Here is a 26,740-nt window from a genome sequence, read left to right on the forward strand (position 1 = left end):
AAACCTATTACAGCTTTAACAAGCTTTTCATGTAGGACGGCTCAGTGGCTGTTTTCTAAAAAGTAATACAGAAAGACTAAGAATCCAATTTAATACACTTTACTTTCATTTTAAAAAACAAACAGAGATGTCTACATATTGTATTGGTGGAAAGTTACATAAAGCCTTTTCAGTTATGCTATGAAATTCATCATTCTTCATATGAACCTTTGTATTTATATTTCATTTATATGACCCATGTTTTGAGGAGCTGGAAGAAGAAAAGAAAAAATGATGATTTTGTTGATAAAACTGGCGCGGTCACTCAGGTCAGGTTACTGTAGAACTGGCTGTCATGAATATCTGTAGTAGACTAGTCTCTCTCTCTGACTCACACACACACACACACACACACACACACACACACACACACACACACACACACACACACATACACAAATGAACACACATGGTTATATCAAAATGAACATATTATTATTTACACATATTGCTGGAGGCTGTGGGTGGATGAGCATGAAGATGTGCAAAGCTTTTCCCTGACTCTGACGTAGTTTTGTCCACATGTTGATAGTCAGAGCATTTGTAACTATATAACTGTCAGTTTGTACTCAGGCTGGTCAGGTCAGATGTAGTAAAAGGGCCAGTTTAGTTTCTTAATTCCAATGAAATGCACAAAAGTCTTGGTAACATCTTATCATAACCATCAAATGATACTTTTATAGTAATTCAAACTTTAATAGTTATTTATTTAACTGGTAATGCTTTATAAACCATTTATTTATCAGGCAATAGACAACTTGTTTTCTTGCTTTAACTTATCATTCTGAAGTAAATACTAATTACACAGTGTAATGGCTGGAGAAAAATGACACCATCTAAGGCTACTGACCTGGATATTCCCCACAAAAACTAAGTATGAATTACAGTGCAAAGGGTCTGTGGTTGCTCAACCAAAACAGGAAGAGGCATCACTTTCCCTGATCACTACTCCCAGGTAATGGTGGAACAACTGGAATAACTGTGGAACATCTACACTGCAAAATAAACAACTGAGGGTTTTTAAATTATTATTATTGCCTAATAAATGTTTTATAAAATATTAATTGTTTAACAGTAAATATCTTTATCATCATGTATATTGATGGTTATTATAAAGTGTTACCAAACTGGGCAAGCTATGACTCACATTAGGCTGGTTTGATACACGGAAGTCAAAAGTTCCATTGTGAAAGCATGTTGCATTGCTGTTTATGTGTTTATCCGCAATGATTACTTTATCTGTCCTCAATAATTAAAACTGAAAGTGTGGTCTACTCGACGATAACGGTGCAAATAAAAATGTGTGTATGTCGTATAAAAAAAAGGTAGAAGGTGTATAAAAGGTACAAAAATGCTGACTCAAACGCTATTGCATGCAATTGCACAACATTCAAGGGTACAAAACAAAAACAAGGGTTTTCAGATTCTTCCTAATCCTCTGTGTGTGGAACATTTGTAATATTTGTCTTTTATCAGGAACGATAGGAATGTTAGAGAGGCTTTAAGACAAGCTGTTGTTCCTCAGAATTCATCCAATCTTGTGTGATCGTGGCGGGGACATCAGGGCCCGAAGCTGCTCTGAGGACCACGGAGGCAAATGTTTTTGAGCCGGCCTGAATGACCTCATCTGTAGGGAATGTCTGTGTAATTCAAGCATCAGAGCAATTGCACTGTTGGGCTAAATGTGTACAAAAGTCACTGTAGACAAATAGCAGGAATCAAGTCCTCGCTGCTCCACTTCACAAGGCAGAAAGGCCACAGCTCACTGAGCGTGGCACGAGGCGCTCACACGTCCTCGCTTGCAGGTACAATCAATGGTCATGTGCTGACTGCTGAGTTGCCTTTTTAAATCCTGCTAAACTCCCGTCTGCCACCACAGCTCTACAGGCCGGGGCGAGGCGGTGGGCGGGCAGGTGGAGGGGCTCGTCCCGGAGGTGGTCCCTGTGGAGGAGGAGGCAGGGGACCAGTGGGAGAGGCAGAGGGAGGAGGGGTGGGTGGGCGCGCTGGCGGGGCAGGTATGTACAGGTTGGTTGGAGGGAGAGCGCGGTTGGGAGGCGGCGTGTAAGGTGGAGGCGTGATGGGAGGGGAGGGAGTGGTGGAGGAGGAAGGAGGCGTCGGAGGCAGCGGTGGAAGGTTGGAGAAGGAGAAGGATGGAGAAGGAGATGATAGAGGGCTGCCGGGGGTCGGTGGGAGGGTGCCCTGGGGTGCAGGTGGAGGGTTGTAGATGGGAGATGGTGGTTGGTGGCTGTAGTAGGGGTAGTGAGGGGGTGGAGACTTTGTGCGGGTGAAGTTCATGCATCTGCCCTGAAATTGGAAAACAATCCAGATGTTAGAGGAACCCGGGCACCATATAAAGAATTAAAGGTTGACACAGCCTTCCAGCTAAACATGGTAACGCCCCCTTGTTCTCAACAACTCAAAACAGAACATTTTTGAAAATTGTATTTTCTGCTGCTTTCTTGCTCATGTTCAAAGTCTCTCTAATTGGTTCACATTTTGTCAATAAATGCAGAGAAGACGAAGACAAAGACAGAAGAGGAGGAAATCTGCATCATGGAACCCTTAATATAAGAACACTGGAATCCATATAAACAACATTTCTGACCAAGCAAAAGAAAAAAAAAACAACTTTCAGACATCCTCCTGCAATCTAATTTGTCAGTCACGTTCTGGAAACTGTTGGCTACGTAATGAATATTATATTTATTTTAACTGCCGTGTTTGTTTCACATTACGCCTCTTGGGTCTGAAATATTAGTTCCATAATCTGGAGCTTGGAAAAATGTCATCCTCGCTTGAAAGGTTTTGCTTTTCTATAACTAATTTATTTGACAAAAGACACAGCTTACCAGCTTTGACAGCTGAATTATTCTACGGTATAAAAATGTCCCTTCGCTGCTTTCCCTGACAAATCGCACGGACTGATGACTACAGCAGGTGATACTGTGACCCTCACTCGCCTGTTGTCCAAACACACCTACATGATCGTGTTTTAATGCCAACAAAACTCTAGCCACATCTGCTGTAATTCTCAGTCACGGCTTCAGTTATGGATAGTTATCTGTTTGCTGTTCTCAGCTGGATAAAATGACCTGCCACCACCACTCTCTCCTGGTCCAAGCCAAAGTGAGGTCATGCAGGGGGAGTATTCGTATCGTGTTCCAGAATCAAGCTACGCCCCGGGAGCAGCTACACTGAGGGCATCAGGGAGTTGCAGTGTGCTGATAACAGATGACAGCACTGCTCTTGACCTCTCTTTTACCATGGGGCCGCGATGACCTCCGAGGATGGAAACATCAGCTGAACCTATATTATTATTATACCTTTAGACCTTCACAAAGAAAGAAAGCATAGTGAAGCATTCAAAGGTATCAGAATTTGAGTTGTCGTTCTGTGTTCGATTCTTTTTTCAAATTATTCCAAACACAACGGTCCTTAGAGGCTCCGAAATATATGACACGTTACAGGAACCTGACTTGGGGTTTCTTGCAAGGATCGACTGGCCTCGTTCCTCCCACCACTGCATTCATTTAGGGGAAGTTATAAAAGCAAGGCTTTGACAAGAGACTCTTAATTGCAACCAGAACAAGCCTGTTTACTGCATATCATGGAGGATACTAGAGCTGAGGGTTTTTTTCCAGTCCACTAATGAAGAGCCTTACAGTGTGGAGGACTCGCTTCTAATTACAGAGTGGTGTGTCGTGTGTTGCGCTGTGCTTACTGTACTGGAAAAGAGGCAAAGAACGCGACCCTCCGACACTGTATAAAGTAAAGTGAACTAGTCCGCCCTTATGTACCATCTTGGTTGATTAGGAAAAGCTAAACTGAGCATATTCCTACTGTGTCCGCTCTTCTCTTTTCCCAGTTTGTGCCTGCTGGACTCCTCACCTCCTTGTCCCTCCCACACAAGATTCCAGAGAGGAGTCGAGGCAACAGGCATTCAACAAAACGTCTGCTACAGACACGCTTGCGCACCCTCGCTTGTACCTCTTCTGTAAAGCCTCCCCTGTCCTCACTCGTCTCTGCTCAGAGAACATTTTGGGAATCAACAAATCCCTCAGTATGTGGATGCGCCGAGATCGATTTTCTGGGTCGCAGACAGGAGGATGGAGGAGAGGAGGAGCCAGCAAACAGAGAAATGAGTGCATTTCCTCAGTAGGTTATCTGATTGCATTGCACAAACCTGGAGGCAAGATAAACTGGCCTTGGACAGATAAACATGAGATCAATCTGCAAAAATTCCAAAGTCTTAGTCACACCCAACCCATTATTTTTGTAATATAACAGTATTAATATTCCCTTGTTAAGTCGTGTTGCTGCTGCTGGTATCAAGTTTTACAGAAGTCTTTATGAAGCTGATGAGGTAAACATGAGATGCGTTGTCTTCGTGGGGCCGGCTTGGGTACCGGTGGGGCCTGGTGTTCTGTGAAATCGCAGGAATCTCCTTGGGGTGCTGCCGGTCATGCTGCATTTGTGGACTTGATTTTGGGGTTTTGCTCGGACCTGTGGGGGTTGTTCCGGTTCGCGTACGTGCTGTCGTTGAGGCAGGAGGGTTGTGTGCTGGACGCTCGGATAAATGTAATTGCATTTTTGGGGGGATTCAGCTTTTCTGTGCAATTATTGGACCTGTGTTGCTGTTTGTACTGGAGAGGGTGGTGTGACCCGGGGACGGGCGGACAGATAGATTTTTACACAGCATCCTGACTTTTTTTACTCTGGGTTTTAACATATGTGTACAGCTGTGTGCCACCTTATATAGCTTTGTTAAAGTAATAGGACTAGCTATTCTCCAGACTATATATGCACAAGCCTGTCTGGATTTTCTTTGTTCATTCACAACAGAGACTGGTATATCACGCAAGCCTATAAACACAACACAGTTAAGTTGTTTCAAAATTATGCTGAAGACAGATGAATAAACGCTACAGTTTCTGAAGAGCTATTGTATCTCTGCGGCAGCCCTCCGATCAACATCTCCTACTCATGGATGGATGAAGCATTACATAAACTCATGCTGCGAGGGATTAATATATACAGACTTCCCCCTCACTCATTTTTTCAGCACATGTAGATCCCACAGTCTCAGACTACGCGTCAGCTGCCAACAGTAGAGGTCATCACACTGTTATCCCCCCGCTACAGCTGGCTTCTGAGGAATTACATTTGCCTTTTTATAATGACTCCCACAGACGCCTTTACATCGCAGCGCACTGCCGTCAGACACTGCGGTCGTAATCCCCACTCACCACAAGTTTTCCCATGAGTCTCTCTGTGCACACTTCATTGCTCACAGCTGGTTTATTTTCTCGACATTCTCAGATACGAAAGAATCTCTCCCCATGCCAACTGCTAATGCACAGCCAAGGCCTTACGTCAGTCAGTAAAATAAACGCTGATTAATGTGGCATGTCTTTGTGGCTTTTCTTACCTTGTCACCAGGATGAGGCCTCATTACTGACACACGGTCGTAGCCTTTTCTTAAGAGCACCCACAATGCATCCAGTTTGCTCTACAGAAACAGAAGACATTTGAGAGAGTTAGAATAATCTCACATTCTCAAGAAAAAAACAACTGCTCTTTTCTACTGATTTGATCAGGTTTCTGGATATCAGGCTGCAATGAAATTACCCACATCATACAGTAAATATGGCCATTTCACATTACAAGCTGAACTGGTTTCAGTTAATTGTGAACTTCATAGTTTTCAAACAGCAAATACTTTCAGAATAAGGGCAGAAAATGCAGCTGTTTTTCTTCACAAAAACTGCTGGCTGTGCAGCCCTGCTCCCTGGAGGTCAGTCCAACAGGAGTCTGGTTTCTATTAGCAATCCCCCGCTGACTGGGAAGGCTTCAGAATGACTCCTTTAACCCCATACTGGCCCTGGAGGAAGCGACTGTGTGCCAGTAGTCACCTAAACGTTATTGCCTGAGCACACATTTTTGATACAACATTTTAATAATGCCATATCCTCAGCCAGATTAACGTACAGTAATTTGTCACAGATGTTGTACTTTATGCAGTACACATGAACAGCTGAAGAAAGCATGTCCCAGCAGAGCTTTTAATGCTTTCATAATTAAACGTAGGCTGCTGAGCTATATTCACACACTTCCATCATCATATTTCCTATGTTAAACCTATATGTTGTTTTTTAACTGATGTCACACCCAGACTTGGAAGAGCATCTGCAGACCATACACATCCCCCAGACACTTTCCTCCTGGCAGTACCTTAATGGGTGAGTACCACTTGCGTGGCCCCGGAGGTTTGTGCATTCCATTGTTGAGAACCCGCATGGGGGCCGGCATATACTCCTGCTCGGGCATCTTCACTTTGGCATTTTTGGCCTTTTCCAACTTTGCTCCTTCTTCGGTGGAACCTTTCTCACCCCAGCGGACCTAAACAATAGAGACACATGATGGTTTAAGACAGTGACACAAGACTGCTTTTAAATGTTTTACATCATTGGCACTCTGGAGAAGTTGGTCAGAAGAGTTCAATTGTGAATCTGTCAGACTTGTGTTTGTTTTAGATGAGCTGCTCAAATTCAATGCAGATGCAATTAAACTTGGTTTGATTTAAGTTCAACTCCGGAGTTATTTCAGCTTCCTGGAAGTGGTCTTAAATCGTTCAAAGGTTCCTAATTAGAGATGGCAACCCCAATGTGTAAACCTGTAATATCATAGCAGGTTGTTTTTAAACCCTTCATCCTGTTTACACCACACAACAGATTGTTTACAGATTTACTTGATCTCACCTCCATCCTTTTGATTCCTCCAACTCCTCTTCCTCCGTAGTAGGAGGCATCTACAGTCGGCCATTTCTTTTTGGGGGCTTCAAAGTCTTCATCATCCTGTGGGGGAGTGACAGGAAGTAGTTTTTATCGTCATATATTTACCATTCCTGGAAATTTATGTGAAATGATCCGAAAATGCCCGTCCCAGTAAGTTCAAAGCTGTTGTTGAACCGTTTGGAGTAAATGGCTTCTTTTGGACTCTTTTAAATGATTACAGTCCGAAGGAATCACTTCCAAACATTCAGAAGCTCTGTAGGTGCTTCTGCCCAGGCACCTGGAGAAAAAATGCTTGTTTGTGACCTCAAAATACCCCTCTTAAGAGCAACATGAGTATTAATTTACAATATTTACATATGTGTAGTAATACAAAATGAGCCCAGAGGTGCGACCTGGTGTGAATTTGTCTGGTGAATACCTCTCTGTCTGCCCTACATACCCCAAACCCAACACTTGTATTTGTCCCCTCTGCACCGGTTGTTGGATCGGAGTCCACTGGCCAAATTTGTGATGTTGCAGCTCTTTAATACACCCTGTCTGACTCACAATCTACCACAATGCCAGACAGAAGAAGCCTCAAGAGGGCTGAAAGTTTTTCTTTGTGGCCATGGTTGTCTTTGGAGACTGTTTTTGGAAAGAAAGAAAGTCACCAGTTAAACCTAATTTGCAGTTTAATGGGTGCAAATAAATGCAGACTGATGCGTCCTGCAGTCGCATGCTAGCTTTTTATTAAATACCATGAATTTGTGTATCAAAGACTTTAGAAATTATGCTATTAGTCAGTTTAATTTCACATCATATTCAACGATGATCCAAATGATCTCCAGAGGAGCTGATTTGAAAAACATGAATTGAAAACACAACTGTCCTCTTTTAAGCAGACGAGGGGGAAAAAAATAAATAAATAAATAAATGAATAGGGATTACATTGTTATTCTAAGAGGGCGTTAACCCACATCACATTTGTTGAAACGCTAAACGAGAGAAATCAGAGTTTTCTGCCAGAGAGAAAGTGAATGAAACAGCATGGTCACTGAGGTTTGAAATGCCCACATAAACTCGAATAATTACACAACCTAAACTCTGGCATCTGTCTGAATCTTAAATAATGAGGGCGGGGATTTTAAGAACATAGGAAACAGCTCTAATGGAGACGCTGCAGCTCTTACCGAACTCTCCTCCACAGCCGGCGGTGGGGGTTCATGGATGATCTGCGAAGGGGAAAAAAAAAAAAAAAAGATTGCATGAGGGGAAGGTGACAACAAAAGTCACAAACACGTGGATCAAAACAGATTTCTGTATAATCTGCATGTCGCAGCAATGTGGAACAAGATGGTTACACAACAACACATGGCTGAGGAATTGTTTTTTTCCTCTCCTCTACTTTACAAGAGCAATGCACTGACCCAGAAATCTGCTCTCCAGATTTTCTAGCTTGAGGTTGTTGATTAGGAGACGGAAAGAGTAACAGGCTCATAAATACGTTATTATTTGCTCTGCCATTCTTAATGGAGCAATGTTATCCATAAATGTTTATTGCATTATAGTGTTTTGCTTACTTATTTATCTGATTATTACTTTCTATCCATCTAGTTTCATTTTTCAGGGTAGGCTGCACAGCTGCTGCAGACAGCGCACACAGTTTGGCCTGTGTCTTATGCCTCGTGTCTTTTCCCGAACGTATATCACAGCATGAGCTGTCACTGTTTCTTCACTAGCAAAATAAAGGCAGTTTCATCGACACTAAATGCACTTGGCAAATTAAGTGATCCTGATTCTTATTTGTCATTTTCCTCCGTGCTTCTCCAAAACCCTGGAACACGAAGCGATTCCCCATGGTAACCTAGCATCGCTTTCCTAAACACACTCGCTGCACAGAGCTGAATTTGAAACTTAATGAACAAGAGCTGAAAAAGTGAAGGGAGGGACAGCCATGTTGTAAAAGCTGACATCTCCCCTTGGCCATTCTCAACTTTCCTGTTTCCAGCGCTGGAAAATGACACGACACCCTTCATCTTGAAGGACAGATTTTGAAAAAAGAGTGGCTGGTAACAAGAGTTTGTTGAAATGTTGTGATTCTGGCAGTTTGAGCACTGTCTAAATATTGGCACGTTGGCGTTTTTCCTCTTTTACCATATTCAGAGCAGATGACTGTCATTAAAAGACTTTCTAACATTTTTGGTGAGTTATCGTGCTTCAAAAACTTGAGTTTTTGTTTCCATGCCACAGCCCCAGTACTGATGGAAGAGTTTGCCAAGGCTTTAGGTCTTCCAGTGAATATACTTATTGAGACGTGTGACTCAGGGGTCACCGGCTGTGACCTCTGGAAACACAAATTATTTCAACAGCAGCATAATTACTTCAACACACATTCACCCGGTGGCCTTGACCTCTTCTGGTTTTCGACTACCTTCAGCTGCAGGGATCCAGAACGGCCATACACCCTGTCACTGACTCGTAGACCCTAACCTTCTCACCATGGTAATGATGCTTAGGTTAATAATGTGGGTGTTAGCCAGACGAGACAGACCTGGAAAAGACATCTCGCTCTGTCTTACTCTCCGCGAGCAACATCACTGCATTCCAAATGTGTTCACAGAGTGGACCAGAGGCTATCTGTTTAAGCGGCATGTCTGCATGTTATTATTGCATTAGTGTTTTAGAAAACTCACCACAGTGCAGCAGAGAGGCCAGAACCACCAGAGGAGAGCCAAGACCAGGAGCAGCATCAGGATGAGCAGAGCTATGGCCAGGATGGTCCCATCAGACTGTGACAGAGACAGACACACTGTCTGAATGTGCAGAGCACTAAAAAGATGCAAACCACTTCACTGGGCTTCATGCTTTGTACGGGAAAGAGGCTCTTTTAGTTTGTATCTTCCATGGAATCAAAGACTGTGATTCTGCTGATGCTTAAATAATTTAATTAGATTGCATCCATCATTGAGACATCTTCTTAAGTTTGTGTTGAGCTGTTTGGATTTGTTTTATTAGTTTGTTATCTGTTGTTAGTGCTAGAATTTACAGTAAAGCACCATTACCTCAAACAACACAGTTTTCAAGCCACATGCTGCTACAATACGGACCTAAACTACTTTTATACTGTCAAGCCATATACAAGTTTAAGTGATGGAACGTTTAGTACATTTACTCATTGTTGGCATTGGCATTGTTCTTTGTACTTTGCTGTAATTTTGGGGCACTTATTTGTATGGGTGACTTTTGCATTTTACCAGAGTGCTATTTAAATGTGATATCCTTTTCTTTACTCAAGGCACAAGGGTACAAGTATACATTCGGAATGAAATGCGGTTTCACAGAGGCAGGTGGACACTAGACATGAACTGAACACATCTGTGCATAACATATATAGTAATTTGTGCAGTACTCACACAGCTCACTGTGGTAATGGTGACTGAACTGGAGATGAAACTGAGACCTTCGTTCATACTGACATAAAGGTTTGCGGCCCTGGAAAGCAAAAGAACATTTTCTTGGCTGTCATTCTTGCGGTTCCAAAATAGTTGGTGTCATATAGAGCCTCATATTTATTGAAAAAAATTACAGGACTTACATCCCCTCATCTTGAAGTACTGGTGCAGGACAGAGAAGATATGTATCTTCCACAATCAAAGGCTTTACCACTAGAGAATATGAAGGAAAGAGGTCATGAAAAACAGTGAACCCAGCCAGACATTCCTGTCCTGTCTTGTGGTAACCATCGGTAGTACTCATTGACATATAAAGCTCCTGAACCAGGAGGTTTTATGCCCTGAATCACCTTTCAGGTTATGTCATAGTTAAGCCTGATTAAATTAAGAGTTAAAGAGTTTTATTGCCTGAATAACACAACATGACGTCTTTCCAATTCAATAAGAAAGGGGAAATGCAGAAAGTCAGAGAAGTTAAATGATGTCACATCTTTGACTGTAACTTGATTAACAAACTGAGAAGTGCCTCTTCAAAACAGGCGCTTTTGTTGTCTACTGTCTGAAGACATCTGTATCCCCCTCAGAGACACCAACTATTTCACCCCAGCTTTTGTTTTTCAGACAAATCTAGGTCCTCGCGTTGTCCAGCTGGCTTTTAGGAAAGTGGCTCCAACAAGTATCGTCGCCCAAGCCCGTCTGTTTATCCTGGCAGGAGGAGAGCATACCCCAGAACTGAGCAAATCAACAGACTCGCATGGGTCGCGGCTGCTCCTCTCTCGAAACACCATACAAGACGGAGCGGAGAGGCGAGCAACGCTGCCAAAAACAGCTCAGCGCCAATACAAACTGGCCCAGATATGGTCCCGCTCAGAGTTCATCTCTGCACACACCTTGCACTCAGAATGGCCTCACACTGTCAAAGCATGACGAAGAGGACTCAGAGGCTTTTTTCACAGCAAATTACAGCAAAGCCCAGTAAAGAGCTGATGGGACCTGATTCTGCAGATTTCCACTGCTTCAACCCCTTGAGGATTAAGGTGCTTGGCGAACATCCTGAGCAAATATCATGAGGTTTTATGGGACTGTTTATTCCCCAAGCGCGGAGAGGTCACGTTTAACTATGCGCTGCGGATAAGTGCCCAGAGTTCAGCTTTAACATGTGAACTAGTTAGAAATATTACTGAAGATTATGGCAGATGTACAGTCTTTGAAAGCTTACTGTTCGAAAGTTGCTTAGTTCTAAATATCCCATGGGCCCAAGGAACTATGATCCCAGGGTCTTTAGGTCGCATGATCCCAGTTCCTATGTTTCCCACGTCCTACATACCCAAGGTCCTATGGTACCATGGTCCACAGGTTCAAGGGCTCTTCTTAATCTTCTTCTGGATCTTCTCAGGGTCATAAGTCTTGAGGTTGCTAAGTTCCCAAGGTCCAAAGTTCCCGGGTCCCTAAGTTTCTAAATTCCTAAGGTCCTCAGTTACCAGACTTATAGATTCCCCAGTTCAATATTTTCTTAACGCTCTCCTGTCATGTTCAGGTAAAAACCCTAACCCTGTGAACACAGGGTTTGCATTATGTGCCATATAAATCTGTGGAGTACAGGAACAAATGAATGAATCTCCATCTATCCTACAATCTTAGTCTCAGCATGAAAGTGTTTCTGTAAGTCTTGTTATTCATACAGTCCAGTATCGTCCATGGCATCATAGTTTCAACATCTGTCACCGCAACAATGGATAGCTCAGAGCAGGACTTGCCAAATCCCATCCCACATGACTGTATTTGCCGCTACTTTTTCCTGGACACACAAACTCAAACATCAATTCATCTGCTCAACACATGCAGGTACATGTTGTTGCATCTCCTTTTTACGATGAAGTACTCAGAGGGCTGGAGTGAGTCAGTGAGGGCATTAAAGAGAAGAGAAATGTTTTTTTCTTATAGCCCATCATATATTCCTCTCCAGGAGAGCTAAACCATGCCCTAATTATTTTCATTCAAAGTTTACCCCTGATGTGAAGGAAACAAGTTCCAGAGGATTATGTGTAAACAATCTAGAGAAGTTAATGTATTTGGAGGAGGAGTATAAAAGCATAATGGGATTCGCATAAGGATATCATTTTGCTCAAATTGTTTCCATGTCCGCAGCCTGTCTGCAGGATATAGGATCACGCAGAAACAATTACAGATTGGAGAAAATGAATGTTTGATTAATGCTTTTTGTTGCGTTGTTGCAAGAATTTGATTTAAAGAGCAAGATGTCAGTGCTGAATGTTGTTGGCATCACCAAAGCAACCTCAATTAAAGTGAAGAAAAACAGCCTTTTCTCCTTGGGATATTTAATAAGTACTGCGTGTGTGCTTCCATGCATATTATGTACATCGTACACATGAGAGAGCAGAAAAGATGGTTAACCATAATGCAAAATAACTCCAAAACAGTCCACTTTTAGGAAAGAAATCTCAAAGAGTGTTGACAGCAGGACATTTTCCAGTGTAGTGAGTGAGTGTATGGAGGATAATGAACTCCAGTTGACTCATAGAGATGCACTAAGAGTAGATCTGACATGCCATAATGTCAGAAAAGAAACCCAACTTCTCCTCAGAGGAGCCTTTTTGTTTGTGCCTCAGTGCTGGCGAATATCTTGCTCTGTAATTAGACCAGCACCTCCTGCAGCTACTGTGGCATGCCTGCTAGGAGGTGGTTTAAACATCTATTACAGTAACCACCAGTAAAGACTGTGGGGAAACTGGTTATATCCTTAAGGCCTTTTCTTCCTTCTGCCTCGTGTGTGGTACTCGCTCTCCTTTATCACTTGTTTTGGCTCCTTCCCAGGTTGTAAAATTACACAATGTGTTATTTGGAACAAAAACCCGCGATACCAGTAACACCAGCATGGCTGCGTGTTTGATCACAGAGGATTCCAGCTGTGCGGCTGACTTGGCTAACTTTTGGGAAGCTCAGCTAGGTGTAATTTAGATGGATTTTACATCAGCCCGAGCACTCCTCTGTTTACTCCCGCTGTAAACAAATTGAGAAACCAGCTTTGATGCTTTGAGTCAATGGGTTGCTCGTTAAAACACCCATGTGTGATGAAACAGTGGATCAGATGCTCGGTGATGTTTCACTCACTCTTAGTAAGGGTGTCGTTGATGCGGAAGCTGCACAGGACTTTTTCGACGTTGCGGGCGTGGAGGAATCCGTTTCCTCTGACCACCACTTGGAACGACTCTGAGTGAGGAGAAGAGAAACACATACGTCACTTTTTAAAAATGTTAAATTAATTTAAGTTTGACCTGTGATTCAGAGTTACTCCCTTACGTCCCATCGTGTTACGTTAAGAGCCAGTATCGCTCTGTCACTGTGTTACTGGCTTGAAATGCCTTCAGTGAGAGAGAGAGAGATTTTGCTGTCAGAAAGTTTATGTGGGTATAATGCTCAACACCCGGCAAAACAAAATTGTCTTCCAAATACTAATTATTGTCATTTGTCAAATATTTTCTATTTGTCAGCTTTTTTATCAATATTGTTTCATCAAAATCATTGCTGTTCCCATTTATTTTAAATATTGCTTGTAACAACTTTGAACTTCTGACATTTTTCAGAAGTACACTCCAGAAAACAATGCAATACTTGTTGTGGCTGTAAACCACAGTTAAACATTTTTCATCTCCTATTTATTTGAGATCGGTGCTGCAACATTAGTAAGTCTGTTGTAAGTTTTCGTGATTTTCATTTCATTTGGTGATTTGTTGTTCACAAAGTCCAAACTGAATTGGGAAAGAAACAGGTTCGATTTTCTGCTCGGAACAATCTCCAAACTGATCTTAAAGATCGTAGAATATCGTACCACAGTCATACTGAGATCATGTTTATCAACACTGGCATACTGTTCATTTCTTAGACACTTCATGACTTTTGGGGAAATATTCATTAATGTAGGAGATTAAACAGCACCAATTATTTCCTTATTTGTCATTGTAGAGATTGGACTCTTGTTTTTATCATCCTCATCAAATATATCAAATACTGGCCCAGTTGCCAGGATCAAATTTTTTAGGATATAACATTTAAACAAATCTGTGGTTTGCAGAAATGTACAGTGTTGATGTTTTTACTTGTGATTAGGATGTCAGATCAGACTGACATAAAGGGAAGGATTGCCACTTCTTTAATATTTGCTTTGAATAAGAAAGAAGTAAAACTGTATTTAAATTTTTTAAAAATATATATATATTTTATTAGTTTACAGCAGCAGGCTGAATCATCTAGGGTCAACTTAAATGCTTTACTGACTTATGTGTGGTCTGATGAGGATGAGAGGTGAATCTCCCTTGTCTTACCTCCTGCACAGATACTAGATGGCTCTGCTGCCAGGATTTCAATACAGGACTTCTTCAGGATCTGAGGAGATGAGCAGAGAGGCATCAGAGACCTCATCACTACCACTGCACTGTTTTCAGCAGCCAGCCAGCAAATCTCAGATGTTGCAGGAGAGTTAGATGCACCAACAAGGAGAAAAATAGTCTCTGTCGACAGCTTCCATTTCAATTCTGGTGCTGTTATTTGGAACAATAAAATGATTTCAGGTCATCTCTTTATTCTCATTTGTGCTCTGCAGATGTACCTGTGCTTGCTGCTCTCCAGGAACATACAAACTGTAAACCTGAAGATGAAAAAGACTGATTCATGACCCACTGCCCCACTCACACGAATGAGAAGAAACAGCTTTCAGTTTGCTCTTAATCTGTTCCAGATGACAGTCAGCTGCGCAACCTTTAACTCTGCTCAACGTATCCCAGCGACAACAAACTCTTCACGGTAAACTGTTTTTCGTATCTCGCTAGCTTGAAAATACAAAAAAAAAAAATTCAAGTCAACAGAACTGAGGTGGGTCTTAAGAGATACAGCACACACTTTGATCATGTTTGGCCAGACGTGAGCTGCGATGATCAAAAGCAGAAAAGTCACAGTCGGAGCAGGTTTTCCTGGAACTCTGTCCCTGGACACACTCCATGGATGGAATAACTCATCGTGCTTTAAACCTATTTTGTCTCGTTTCCCGTGTGCTATTTGATCTGTGTGTTGACGGCTTAAGGAAGGAGCAATTGGAGAGATTACAAATCCATTAAAGCAAGATGATTTCCTGTGGACTCTCTAAGACGGGTTCAGTCCTAGGTGGTACTGTCGGTGATATATTTGACATTAGTGCTGTTGGAACATAATGTTGGGATGTACTGAAGTGCTTACCGAGTCGATGACTCCTTGCAAGGCCTCAAACCCATCGTTCACAGGGAAGACGTGGTCCTTACTGTCAGCGATCTTTGCCAGCTACAGAAGAAAAACAAGTTACGACAGTTCCACACTTATTCATCCAAGGTATGAAAATAATCAAGCTCACAGCATGACTGATTACAGGAGAAACTCATATTATTATATATATATAATATTATTAGAGACATTTGAGAACATCTCATAGACTTGTTTGAACGCTTTACTTCAGTTTTCTGTGAACAAAGTTGCTGAACTGTGCCTTTAAGAAGTGAGGTAAAGCACTTCATAACTGCTTAAAAACACTAGTTTCAGTATTTTCAAAATAAGGGTGTGATTAATAAAGCTTTGAATTTACAAGCTTGCAATCAATTTCACTCCCTGAAGACGTCAGACGTCACGAGACATTAAGGTGCAGAATAAAACTTGAAAAAAACAAACCTGTGTCTCATTGAAGTCCTTCACCCCCACACAGTAAACTGAGGCACCCAGGCTGCGGGAGCGGTTGGCCTGTCAGGTACGCACAGATTCACAGCAAAAACAGGAAGAAGCTCAGCACCTGGGATCAATTACACCTCTGCATTTCACAACAACATCTAAAATGCGGTCAAAAAGGGCTTGTGTTTGTCTGGATTTTACAAGAAGTTGGGCAACACCACGTTCCTGGTGAATAATATTATTCAGACGTCATACAACAACAGAAATGTCACACAGATGCCTGAATGCCAAACAGAACTCACAAGCTCGATATGCACAATACTTCTCTTTCCAAGAACTAATGCTTGTGGATTTGGTGTTGACACTAAATTAGAGCATAGGGCAGCCTGCAGCTGGTTTTCAGGGGAAACATACCCAGCTACTGGGAACCTCAGCCCCACTTCAGCCCCCGTGGTCAACGTGTGTGAGAGGCCACTCAAAGCTGATTAAAGCATCAGGCTTTCGAATGCCTTCACCTGTAGTTCCTAAATGCTCTCAGGAGCAAATAAATCTTCAGATCCCGGTACAGATGTGAGGCGAACGATTGGGCTCAGATGTATAAATCTGACGGACGCTCGACCCCATTTTTTTCCAGACCAGACGAAGGTGATCAAAGTGGTGATGTATAGGATGGCGGCGTTTGATCTCATTCATCTCTCATCTCACATGTTTCATCTGGCTTTAATTTGCGTGGCCCATTTAACCTCCCTCTATTTCTCTCACCTCTCTCTCAGCATAGTAGAACAGATCCTCGTGCAGCTCTCCATCTGTCAGAGCTATGATAACACTGGCAGTGCGATAACCTGCAGACAGAAAGAACTGTAATTTCAAACTCTTATCTTATTCTGAACTGCAAATAACCCTCTGCATTATAAAGATACTGCCATTTTGTAGCAAGCTAAATTCTTTCCTGTTAGCCCACAGCCTAATTTGTTGTAATCTAAACTGTTTTTGATTTACATCCTCTATTAAGAAATGAATGTGCTCATTCTGAGCTGTCACAACGATAAGTCCCAGTCAGGGAGCAAATCACAAATGCAGTGAAGCTTGTGTCACTTTAAATTGATATAAAGTCAGAACAGACACTTTAATTCAGGTTTGATTATTTCTTAAACTGTGGGTTGGTTAATGTGAATCATCACTGGAAACAACACAAACTGTCATTCTTCGTGCATGGCCGGGGACAGGAAGGCTTTACAGTGGGTGATTAAACTGCCTGGAACATCACTGGTACCCATCTACAGAGCATCAGTGACGTCGGTGAGGGGATACATCCGCATGGAGCCCAAAGGATACCAGGAGACAACACCCATCCCAGCCGCAGCCTGATTACCCTGCTGCAATCTGACAAAATGTACAGATTCGTTTCCTCAGACTATGAGAATCTCGGACTCATCCTTACCACTCTTGTGTAGCATAAAGAGACGACAACTGGAACAAAATGAGCCCTTGAACCTTGTATGTATAAATCCTTTGAAATGTAAAGGTATCTGTAAAGTTTCCTGACACCATTATGTTGACAAAACTCTGTCCACAAGCATACAAACACCTGACAAAATACTTAAAATATCCCCCCAAAATAGGTGTAGGGGAGTGAAGTGTGTGTGTGTGTGTGTGTGTGTGTGTGTGTGTGTGGGATGACAGTAACTAAGTTACATTGATCTGCAACTTAAAACAAATGTTTGCCGGGGGTGTAAAATGGCCTCTTTCCTACTTCCTACCTCAATAGTTCTGGCACCTGCGCATGGATGACACTTGTTTCCTCACTCAGCCTTCAGTTCGATCGCATGTGAATTTTCGTGACTACATCTCGCTCAATTTGTGACACTCAACACAACAATCTGTCCACATACAGACAAAATATTTAGAAGTGGTTGTGTGTTAGTTTCTGCAGCAAAAAGGTGTCTCCTGGCTCCTGGCTCATTGAAGTGTTGGCTCTTTTCCCTAAAGTCCCAAATAATCTCAAAACCGAAGCATCTTGTGGCCCCCCTAGTAAGGATGCACTGATTTATTTCAAATATACATTCAAATAGGGATTCGTTCAAGAAACATTCTGGTAAACACTTGGTTTACTCTCCACTGGAAAACAATAAAGAAAAGTAATACACACCTTCAGTGTTTCCATAGTATATCTGCTCACTGGCCTGTAAAAAAACAGAAGCTGGTTTGAACCAGTGGACAGTCTAGTAGCCTGTAGTGGAAAAAAAGAAGGAACTCCTCTCCTCAAACACTACAGCTCTCTGGACCATGTGGTGTTTGTTCTGGAGCCAGAGCAGAGATAAGGCAGATGTCAGCTTGAAGTTGGACGTGACACTCACCCTCAGGATGCCCTCATGCATGAAGGTGTCTCCCCCAGGACGAACCCCCTGGAGCTCCTCCAGACCTTTGCGGATGCGTTCCCTGAGCAGACAGACAGAAAACAAGGCAATACACACTGTTGATAATGTAATCTAATTGAACATATTTATTTTGTCTGATTCATTTGCGGACATACTTCTGAGTGAAGCCAGACACCGCTAGGCGTGGTAACAGAATAACAGTTTCCATAAAGGCAGCAGGAAATATCAGCAATGTGGTGCAGATTAATGGACCGACACAGTATTGGTGAGTATCGGCTCAAGAAACTCTCACGCAGACAGACAGGAAATGGGCCCTTTGTAGAATGAGATATGAGGGAAACAGTGAAAAGATTTTGTGGCGGCTGAGGAACTCTGCTGAGGAAAGATTAGACACACAGGCTGCCCACAATGTGTCAAAAACTACACGATGAAGTAGTTGTCCAGATCGACAACAGTATAGATGGATCGCAGTGAAGGAAAATATCTGTCTGGAACGTCTTCTTGATCGTAAAAATTTCAGAGGGATCATAACTGTGTGACCTGTGTCCAAATCTGGTATTACATTCATTCCTCTCAGCTGGATGACAGAAAAGAAAAGGATTAAAATCAGTTTCGAGGGGATCTGCACCCACCTGTCTTCTGTCAGGCTCATTAAGATCCTTCCCTCGGTGGAAAACACAATGAAGGACATCCGCAACTGTGGGCTGGGGCAAAGAGAAGAGAAATATACTCTCTGTTAGATCAGGAATCATTTTTTTGTCACATGTTTTCCCACAGACACTTGATGAAATCCTCATGGTTCATTTTACCTTATGAATTTATGTGCTAGATGTTCAACAAAGTGGTAGATTTCATTCCAGTGATTCTGCACACTCCCAGATCTGTCAGGAGAAAAGACGAACTCATGTGAGGATGTATCTCTCAAGCTCTGCTGTGTGTCTGAAACACATGAACTCTTCTCTTTACTACTGTTCGAGTGTTGATTGATTCGTTATAGACCACAGGCAGATCTTGAGACAATGGGTCCCTGGGCTCAGACATTGGTAACATAGGAGCAATAACCCCAGACACACAGCACAAAATTGCTTCAAATATCGCTCTTTTGTTGTGTGGTTATTTGGTCATCTGGTGGCTATTTTGTTATTCCCTGTATAGTGTATTTTTGTAGTTTCTTTATGTTTTTTTGCAGTGATTTTGTGTCTATTTGCATGTTTGTGTCTCCTTGTGGTTGTTTCTTTTTTTGTTTCTCTTAGTAGTCATTTCATGTCTTTTTGTAGTCATCTTGTGCCTCTTGTATTTGTTTTTACGTTTTTTTGTAGTTTAGTGTCTCCTCTTGGTTGTTACGTGTCACTTTGCAGACGTTTGTCTTTTGTAGTTGCTTTCTGTAGATATTTTGTGTTTCCCTGTGGTTGTTTGTATTATTTTGTGTCTCTTCAACCCATTCACAGAATAAAATGTTGGCAGTTAACTTGTCTGCATATGTTGGATGCATTCAAATGTATAAGTGTCATATGTACCATACAATTCCACTATATGACATGAATTGTAAAATTTCTACATGTGACACATGATGTTTGCATTACCACATTATGTTTATGTAATGTTCGGTATAACATGTCACCAAAAAAACTATGTATTTTTTTCAAATTCTAACCAAGTGATTTTGGTTCCCAAATTAACCAGACCACTACTGAAAAAAACATTTTTTTAGTTGAATCTACAGAAATGAAAAGGAAAGTTACAAATACATCCACAGAAATTACATTGAAAAATATGTATGCTGGTGATTGGATTGGTCTCTTCATGGTAGTTTTATGTCTCAACTAGTCATCTTGCATATTTGTCCCTGACCCCCTGCTCCTCTGGAACTCATCCCAGTAGATCAGTGATCCATCAATGAAATAGACTTTGAAAGGAAAAAAGAGAACTGAGAGAGCCTGCAGAATAGTTCTGCATGAGTGCAGTGCTTCGGGCAACGCAGCTGGTTTACTCTGAGAAGTTGCAATTATGTCGTATTCTTCAGATTACTGTTAACATCTTTACAACGCACCTGCAATTATATCACTGTAACTGGAGTCATGTAAATGTACCCTAATTAAGGCTCCATGCAAACAGCTTTGTGATCAAAACTAGGTCAGAGTGGATGTTAACAAAATAAAGAAACAAATGAAACAAATAAAGGAATTAAAGGTTTAGGAGGAGAGGAGATTTTCAGTGGAGTTATCTGTCATCTAATCTAATTATCCAGTAACAGTATAAATATACAGTTGTATCAAGATAAAAAAAGAACACTTCATGAGCTTGCAATAATCCCTTTTGATGGTTATCCAAATGTCTTTCATTGAAACTGTCTTTATAACCCCAGACCCCCTGGATAATTTCTGAAACACCTGTGCTGCCATTGTTACTGTGGCACAGATCCCAACACAAACAGCCCAGCCAACAGGCTGAAACACCGGAACATCTGGACGTAATGGGGAAAGGGCATTGACAGACACAGAGAATAGAGTGGGGATTTCACACAGATACTGCAGAGGAACAGTGAGGTGGAGGCAGGTGGAGGACAACTAAAAATCAACCGAGACACCACCTGGAGAAAGGACAGTAAAAGAAACAGCTAATGCAGTGAACTGACGCCCAATAACACATCTGTGTCGTTAAAACATGGCTCACGCTCACAATTACTTTGCCTAATTTCCCCTCAGAGAAACAGGGTGCCTTGAGTTGGCACTGACATGTACTGTAGGACAACTGGAAAATAAATCACCATCTCTGGAGGGAGAGCAGAGAGAGGGCAGTGGCCGACTGCAATCCTCCAGTGTCGCCTTCCAGATAAGAAAAATGATGTTGACTGAGCTGAATGATGAATGCTGTTGACCTAGTTGGCAAACATTTTGCTTTGTGGTTAAAAATGGAATAAAAACAAGTAGTTTTGGGGTAGGTTTGCAAAATGTAAATGTCATGAGATCACAGTCCAAAGACAACAGCCTGGGTAAGTTAATATGTCAGTGCCAGATGAGCTGTGTTCATGTTTATCTACCGTATTAAGTGCTTTCCCTACAAGACCGGGTCACGAAATCTCAGGTAAACACTGCTTACGTACAACACCGACCGTTTTAGAGAACACATGTTGCTCAGTCCTTGTTTAGCTTAATTTTTAGAACATCCAAGTGTACTTAAAACTGCAGCATGTATACCCTGTAGATAACTGCAAAAATAGAAAAAAAGAAATTGATGGAACCATATCGTGTGTCATCACAATGTTACTGTTTGCACTCAATTTGTCAGCTTTGATCAGGTGCCCGTGTTGCATGCATGGCTGGAGAAGAAAGAAAAACAGGGTGACCACCAAAAACCAGGTTAGATAAACGGAAACTTTTTTTTCTAAATGAAGAGCAATGTTTCCAAAAGACTTTGCAGGAAGTCCAAACATCCTGTTTCCTACTTGTGATACACCGTGTATGTTAGAGCTCCAAGACGATAATAATTTATGCACTTGCTGGCGAGCGATTCTGGATTAAATCTGCCCACATGGCATGTGTTAAATTTACGTGGATGAACACCAAACACAACAGTTAGATGCAGAGCCTATAGTCTGTGCGTCAGGAACATCTAACGCACCACTAATCGTTACCAGACGGAGATGTATGCTGAGCTGAACTGCAAATTGAGGTCCACCAGAGCAAGGCATTACAGTCTATCCGTGTTTATGCATGTCATGACACCAGGGGGCGTTATGATAACAGAAATATGGATGACATCATGACAACATTTTGGCTGACCATGATGAACAAGGACAATGTAAATATTACATATTTGCTTTCATGCATTGAAATGCTTTAATGATAAAGCAGACAGTAATACCTCATGGTGCCTTTTTTAAGGGCCATCAGTTAAGACAGGTGAGATATTCAAGTCAAGCTCAGTTCTTGAAGAAACCTACAAATCACTATAACAATTCTCTCATTCCTACCTAGTATATTATTACAATGTTTTTGTTATAGATTTTGACACATTTGTCATTCCTACACCCAGAGAGAGTCAGTCAGTGTGTGTCAGGTAACTCACTTGTCCAAAACAAAGTAAAGATCAAAGCCTCCGAAGCATGAGGACGACCCAGCCTGCCTCCGGTCCTGGTTCGGTCCAGCATTACCAGCAGTGAAAACAACCAGCGCAGCACCAAACACCACAGGAAACCAGGAGCTTCGACTCCAGCACGAAGGCATTATTCCAGCTGAGGGAACTCTCATACAGGGATGTGGAATAAAAACCAACTTCAACAAAGCGAAACAGTTGCAAAGTTAATCCTCCTTGCAGAGCCTTCTTTCAATCCCCCACAGGCGTCTTCAGCATGGAGAAAAAGCAGTAATCCAGAGGAGAGCAGCAGTGAGGTTGAAGTGGAGGTGAGAGAGAGAGAGAGAGAGAGAGAGAGAGAGAGAGAGAGAGAGAGGGGATGAGTGTTGTGGTCTCACTGTTGTTGGGACCCTCTCATCACAGGGTCCACAGCATGCACAAAGATGAGAAGGGCTCCGCAACCTCCCACTCTTGCTGCTTTTTTGCTAATGACAAGGCCATGCAACAACCTAACTCTTTGCAAAACTCTCCTTGTACTTTCAAGTCTCTCTCTCTCTCTCTCTCTCTCTCTCTCTCTCTCTCCCTCTCTCTCTCTCTTTTTTCTCTCTCTCTGGAGAGGAAGAGAGTGATGAAGACAATGCAGTGGAAACATCAGAATCTGCTGGCTTTTCCTGCCACCTGGTGGTGTTAAGAAGCTGGTGGCTGCTTCATTTGCCACAACACCATAAACTCAGTGACCCTGACAACTGTGCAGCAGTCTGTCACTGAAAGCAACACAGTGCTGCCTTTGTGAAGCCTATTGTGTTGAGTTATTTGGAAAAAAACCTGTCTGAGAGGTCTCATCTTTTCTTTTCTTTTTTAAGATCAGTAAGGTTAGCTTGTTGTGGTGTTGTGTTTGATTTTATTGAGGTATGACTCCAAAGTATTTGTCACTTCTTTTTAATAGAGTGGGGGAAAGTATTGGAAACAAACAAATGTTTGATTTATGTGATTTACGTTATCACAAGTCCATTACAATGACATTGCTGAGAAGTCCCTGTTGACCAGTGGTGAAAGCAACTTGAGAAAGTACCCCAAAGCCATAACTGAGTTAAAGTAATATATAGTTTCATTGATTTATTGAGTTTACAGTAAAGCTGGAGCCAATAATTTCCTCACAGGTAAACAAAAAGCATCATACGTTTACTAGACTAGAGACTGACTTTTTTCCTTTTTTTTTTTTTTTTTACATTTTTAATAAAGTCTCCCACATGGTGAGACATTAGATTAGGGATCAGAGATTAGACAGAGGGATTTCTGTAGCTTGTATTAATGAATGAGAACTGTACATTTGATGCAGATCCAAATTACAATCCAGATCCAGAACATTTAAATAGGTTACTCTTCCTTGAATTAACGAGGGCTGTTGAGCCTTAGCAAGGGTTTGCACTCTGTTGAGCTTCTCACGTTGTTTTTTTCTGTATCAGATATTCTCTTCCCTCTCACAGTGCTCTGAGTGAGGAAATGCAAAGATCCTGTCATTTTTTTCTTTTATAGCAGTGTTTTATTTTCAATAACCAGACACTGTCCACTGTTTTGCTGTTTATGTGTGTGTGTGTGTGTGTGTGTGTGTGTGTGTGTGTGTGTGTGTGTGTGTGTGTGTGTGTGTGTGTGCGTGTGTGTGTGTGTTTCCTGAAGAGCAGGTGGGGATCATGCCTGCAGGGCCGTCTCTCTCCCCACAAACATATATATATATTTTTAAAACACTTCAGATTTTTAAACACAAAAAACAATGACTCAGTCACTTTCCCACATATAAAGAAACTGGACATAGTACGGATGGGTCGTCCTTCTTGTGCACTGTGTATTCACATTCCTCAGGGTCGAACACTGACACGCAGTCCCCAGGGAACCCTGCAGGATGATGAAGGCTGCAGCAATCAGAAGAATATGCAAATACCACAGTAGTTAATTATTTTTCTTTTGATGTAAACACTGTAAACTTGTGATCTTTGTACTTACTTGCTGCAACATTCACTGCAACTACAGTCCTCACATTGACTGTTTCTCCATTTAGATCCTATGGCATGCCATGTTTTATCCAAATGGTCCTGACAGTGTGTCCGTTCTATGGGTGGAAAAGCTAATTTCCCATACCATCATTATGTGGAACTTTAATGTGGGATTTGGGTATTACTGTGAAATAAGTTGCTGTGATTTCTACCTGGTCCCATGGTGAATACAGCACATGCTTCATGTGTGAATGACGGCAGATCACAAAGCAGCAGAGCCAGAGCCAAATATTTCTTCACAGATACAAAGAACACAAGTTCACATTTTTCAACTCTTTCAACACAAACACTTGTTTGGTTGTTCATTCACTCTCACATTTATGAGAGTGACAAAAAAGGACATTTCAACTAGCAATCAACAATAAAACCAAATGTTTGTTGTGAATATTGACATTTATCCTTAGCGTAACCCTAACCCCTTGCAACGATTTATAAATTCATAAGGTCACATTGTCCAGGCAGGTTTAATGGCTAAAAATGCGCTAATGTAGAAGAAAACATATTTTTTCAATTTGGTAATAACAATGATAATAATAATAATAATAATAATAATAATAATAATAATAATAATAATAATAATAATAATACACCTTGTCTAAACTTTGAACATCTGGCAGCAACTAGAGCTTTGATTTGTTAAAGTAACAATAAAAACTCACCATGATGACAACAGATGTGTTGGACTCATAGTAGAGAACAGTTTTTTAAGGGACTGTCTGTAAAAAGAAACCTTTGGAATTAAACAAGAGGGCGGGGTGATCTGTCAGCCTGTTTGAAACAGATGAGTCACTATTGGTCATCAAATTACAGATATCTTAATTCAGTGTTTGATGCCGTCAGTCACTGATGAAATGCTTGACTTACTTAAATACTTATTACATTTTAACATTTCCTGACTGGAATATCTCAATGTTAATGGACTGTCAAGAAGTCTTGAAGATGTTCATGTTCCCCAGAGGAGGAATTCTAATGACCTTTACTTTAGCATCCCCCAGTTGACATTAATGGTTCCTAGAAAAACTTCAAACTCCAGATTTTTCCTCTGCTACCACCATGAGTTTGATGTTTGTGCTTTGAATAAATTGTCTTGACAACTGCTGGATGGACTACCATCAAATTTGATACACCCATTCATGTTCCCCTCTGGATTCATTGTAATAATTCAAGTGATCCCCTACCTTCAATTAGCCATCACAACCCGGACACCAGAATAAAATTAAATTAAACGTTGCCAATTAACATTTTTAGCAAACTACTACATGTTCACATTTGAGCGTGTCTTTCATCTGCTACCACACTGACTTCTCCACAATACCTGTGATATCACTTTCACTTTGCTTCTTTCATGACCTGACTTCCATACTGCGAGATGGAGGAGTGGTGGGGTTAGGCAACAAGGCTGCCATACTAGTAACTGCATTTCAAGACTGTATCTAAAAGATTGTAACACCACAGGGTATTTTTAAGAAGAAGAACACATGGTCTTTTCCTAAGCTTTTCAAAGTGTTATTTGTCACCACTGTTTTTTTAAGGAGACCTTGAGACAAATTCCAATCAAGTTTGTGGTAACAAAAAATTGATAGTTCTGACAGGTAGTTGAAATCTGCAGTGTATTTGTGATAAGAAAACATGGCTTTTTCAATGAGACCTTGGGACATTTACAGTAGTGTTTGTGGTGACAAAGGTATTTCAAGCCAAACCATTATGTTTTCATAACATTAGTGGTTTTTGTGCTTAACCCTCACCAGAGTACAAGCAAAACACTGTGACAACAGTGACATAGAAAACTGAACCTAAAGCAAAGTTTGTTTGTTTGTTTGAGGCCATGAAGGTGAACATTATTGATTATATTCTAGCTTGTGTTTCTGCTAACAATAATGCATTTTCATCATGTGTTTGTGACTTAGGAAACAGCAACAACATGACTACTAAGCCTGCTTAGGTGTTCAATAAGTTGTCAGTAACATCTGGTTTGATTAGTGTTGGAACAAAGCCCAAATCCAAATCAGTTTTCTAAGACACGTATTAAAACATAAAACGTAATGGTCAGCAGAGAACAAAATTTTTTGGCCCAAAAACAGTGTCTTTTGTTTAAACACCCCTGCCTCCTATATGGCTACATCTATAGCTATATCTGTACCCACAGCTTCGGTTTGTAATGCTGTTATAAAAAGTCTGATAACGCTGATTACATAATTAGGGATATTTACTCAAACCTATGAAATCTTCCTGTAGAACCACAGCAGACATTGTACAACTGTTAA

General features: G+C 41.4%; 1 protein-coding gene across 1 annotated transcript; it reads right to left on the reverse strand.

The window, feature by feature from the left end:
• On the reverse strand, positions 1-26,740 carry LOC119020210 (anthrax toxin receptor 1-like). Its single transcript, XM_037099449.1, has 21 exons — positions 25,136-26,740; positions 24,629-24,710; positions 24,427-24,547; positions 22,420-24,335; positions 19,161-19,232; positions 18,984-19,055; positions 18,331-18,412; positions 18,123-18,156; positions 16,736-16,815; positions 15,977-16,045; positions 15,515-15,595; positions 14,608-14,668; positions 13,397-13,495; positions 10,408-10,477; positions 10,226-10,304; positions 9,506-9,601; positions 8,003-8,044; positions 6,798-6,893; positions 6,271-6,438; positions 5,468-5,548; positions 1-2,343 (listed from the first exon to the last, which is right to left on the reverse strand). The coding sequence occupies exons 4-21, from the start codon at positions 22,599-22,601 to the stop codon at positions 1,921-1,923; spliced, it is 1,887 nt and encodes a 628-aa protein (XP_036955344.1). The 5' UTR covers positions 22,602-24,335; positions 24,427-24,547; positions 24,629-24,710; positions 25,136-26,740; the 3' UTR covers positions 1-1,920.

Source organism: Acanthopagrus latus, chromosome 5 (genome assembly GCF_904848185.1).
Source record: "Acanthopagrus latus isolate v.2019 chromosome 5, fAcaLat1.1, whole genome shotgun sequence".
In the NCBI taxonomy this organism is placed as follows: Eukaryota; Metazoa; Chordata; class Actinopteri; order Spariformes; family Sparidae; genus Acanthopagrus; species Acanthopagrus latus.

Excerpts from the sequence above, each read along its gene's own strand:
- LOC119020210 (XM_037099449.1), bottom strand. The coding sequence starts at position 22,601 with ATGAGAGTTCCCTCAGCTGGAATAATGCCTTCGTGCTGGAGTCGAAGC. Across the intron at positions 19,056-19,160 it reads CTAGCACATAAATTCATAAG|CCCACAGTTGCGGATGTCCT; the intron begins GTAAAATGAACC and ends TCTTTGCCCCAG. Across the intron at positions 8,045-9,505 it reads GGCCTCTCTGCTGCACTGTG|ATCATCCATGAACCCCCACC; the intron begins GTGAGTTTTCTA and ends TCCCCTTCGCAG.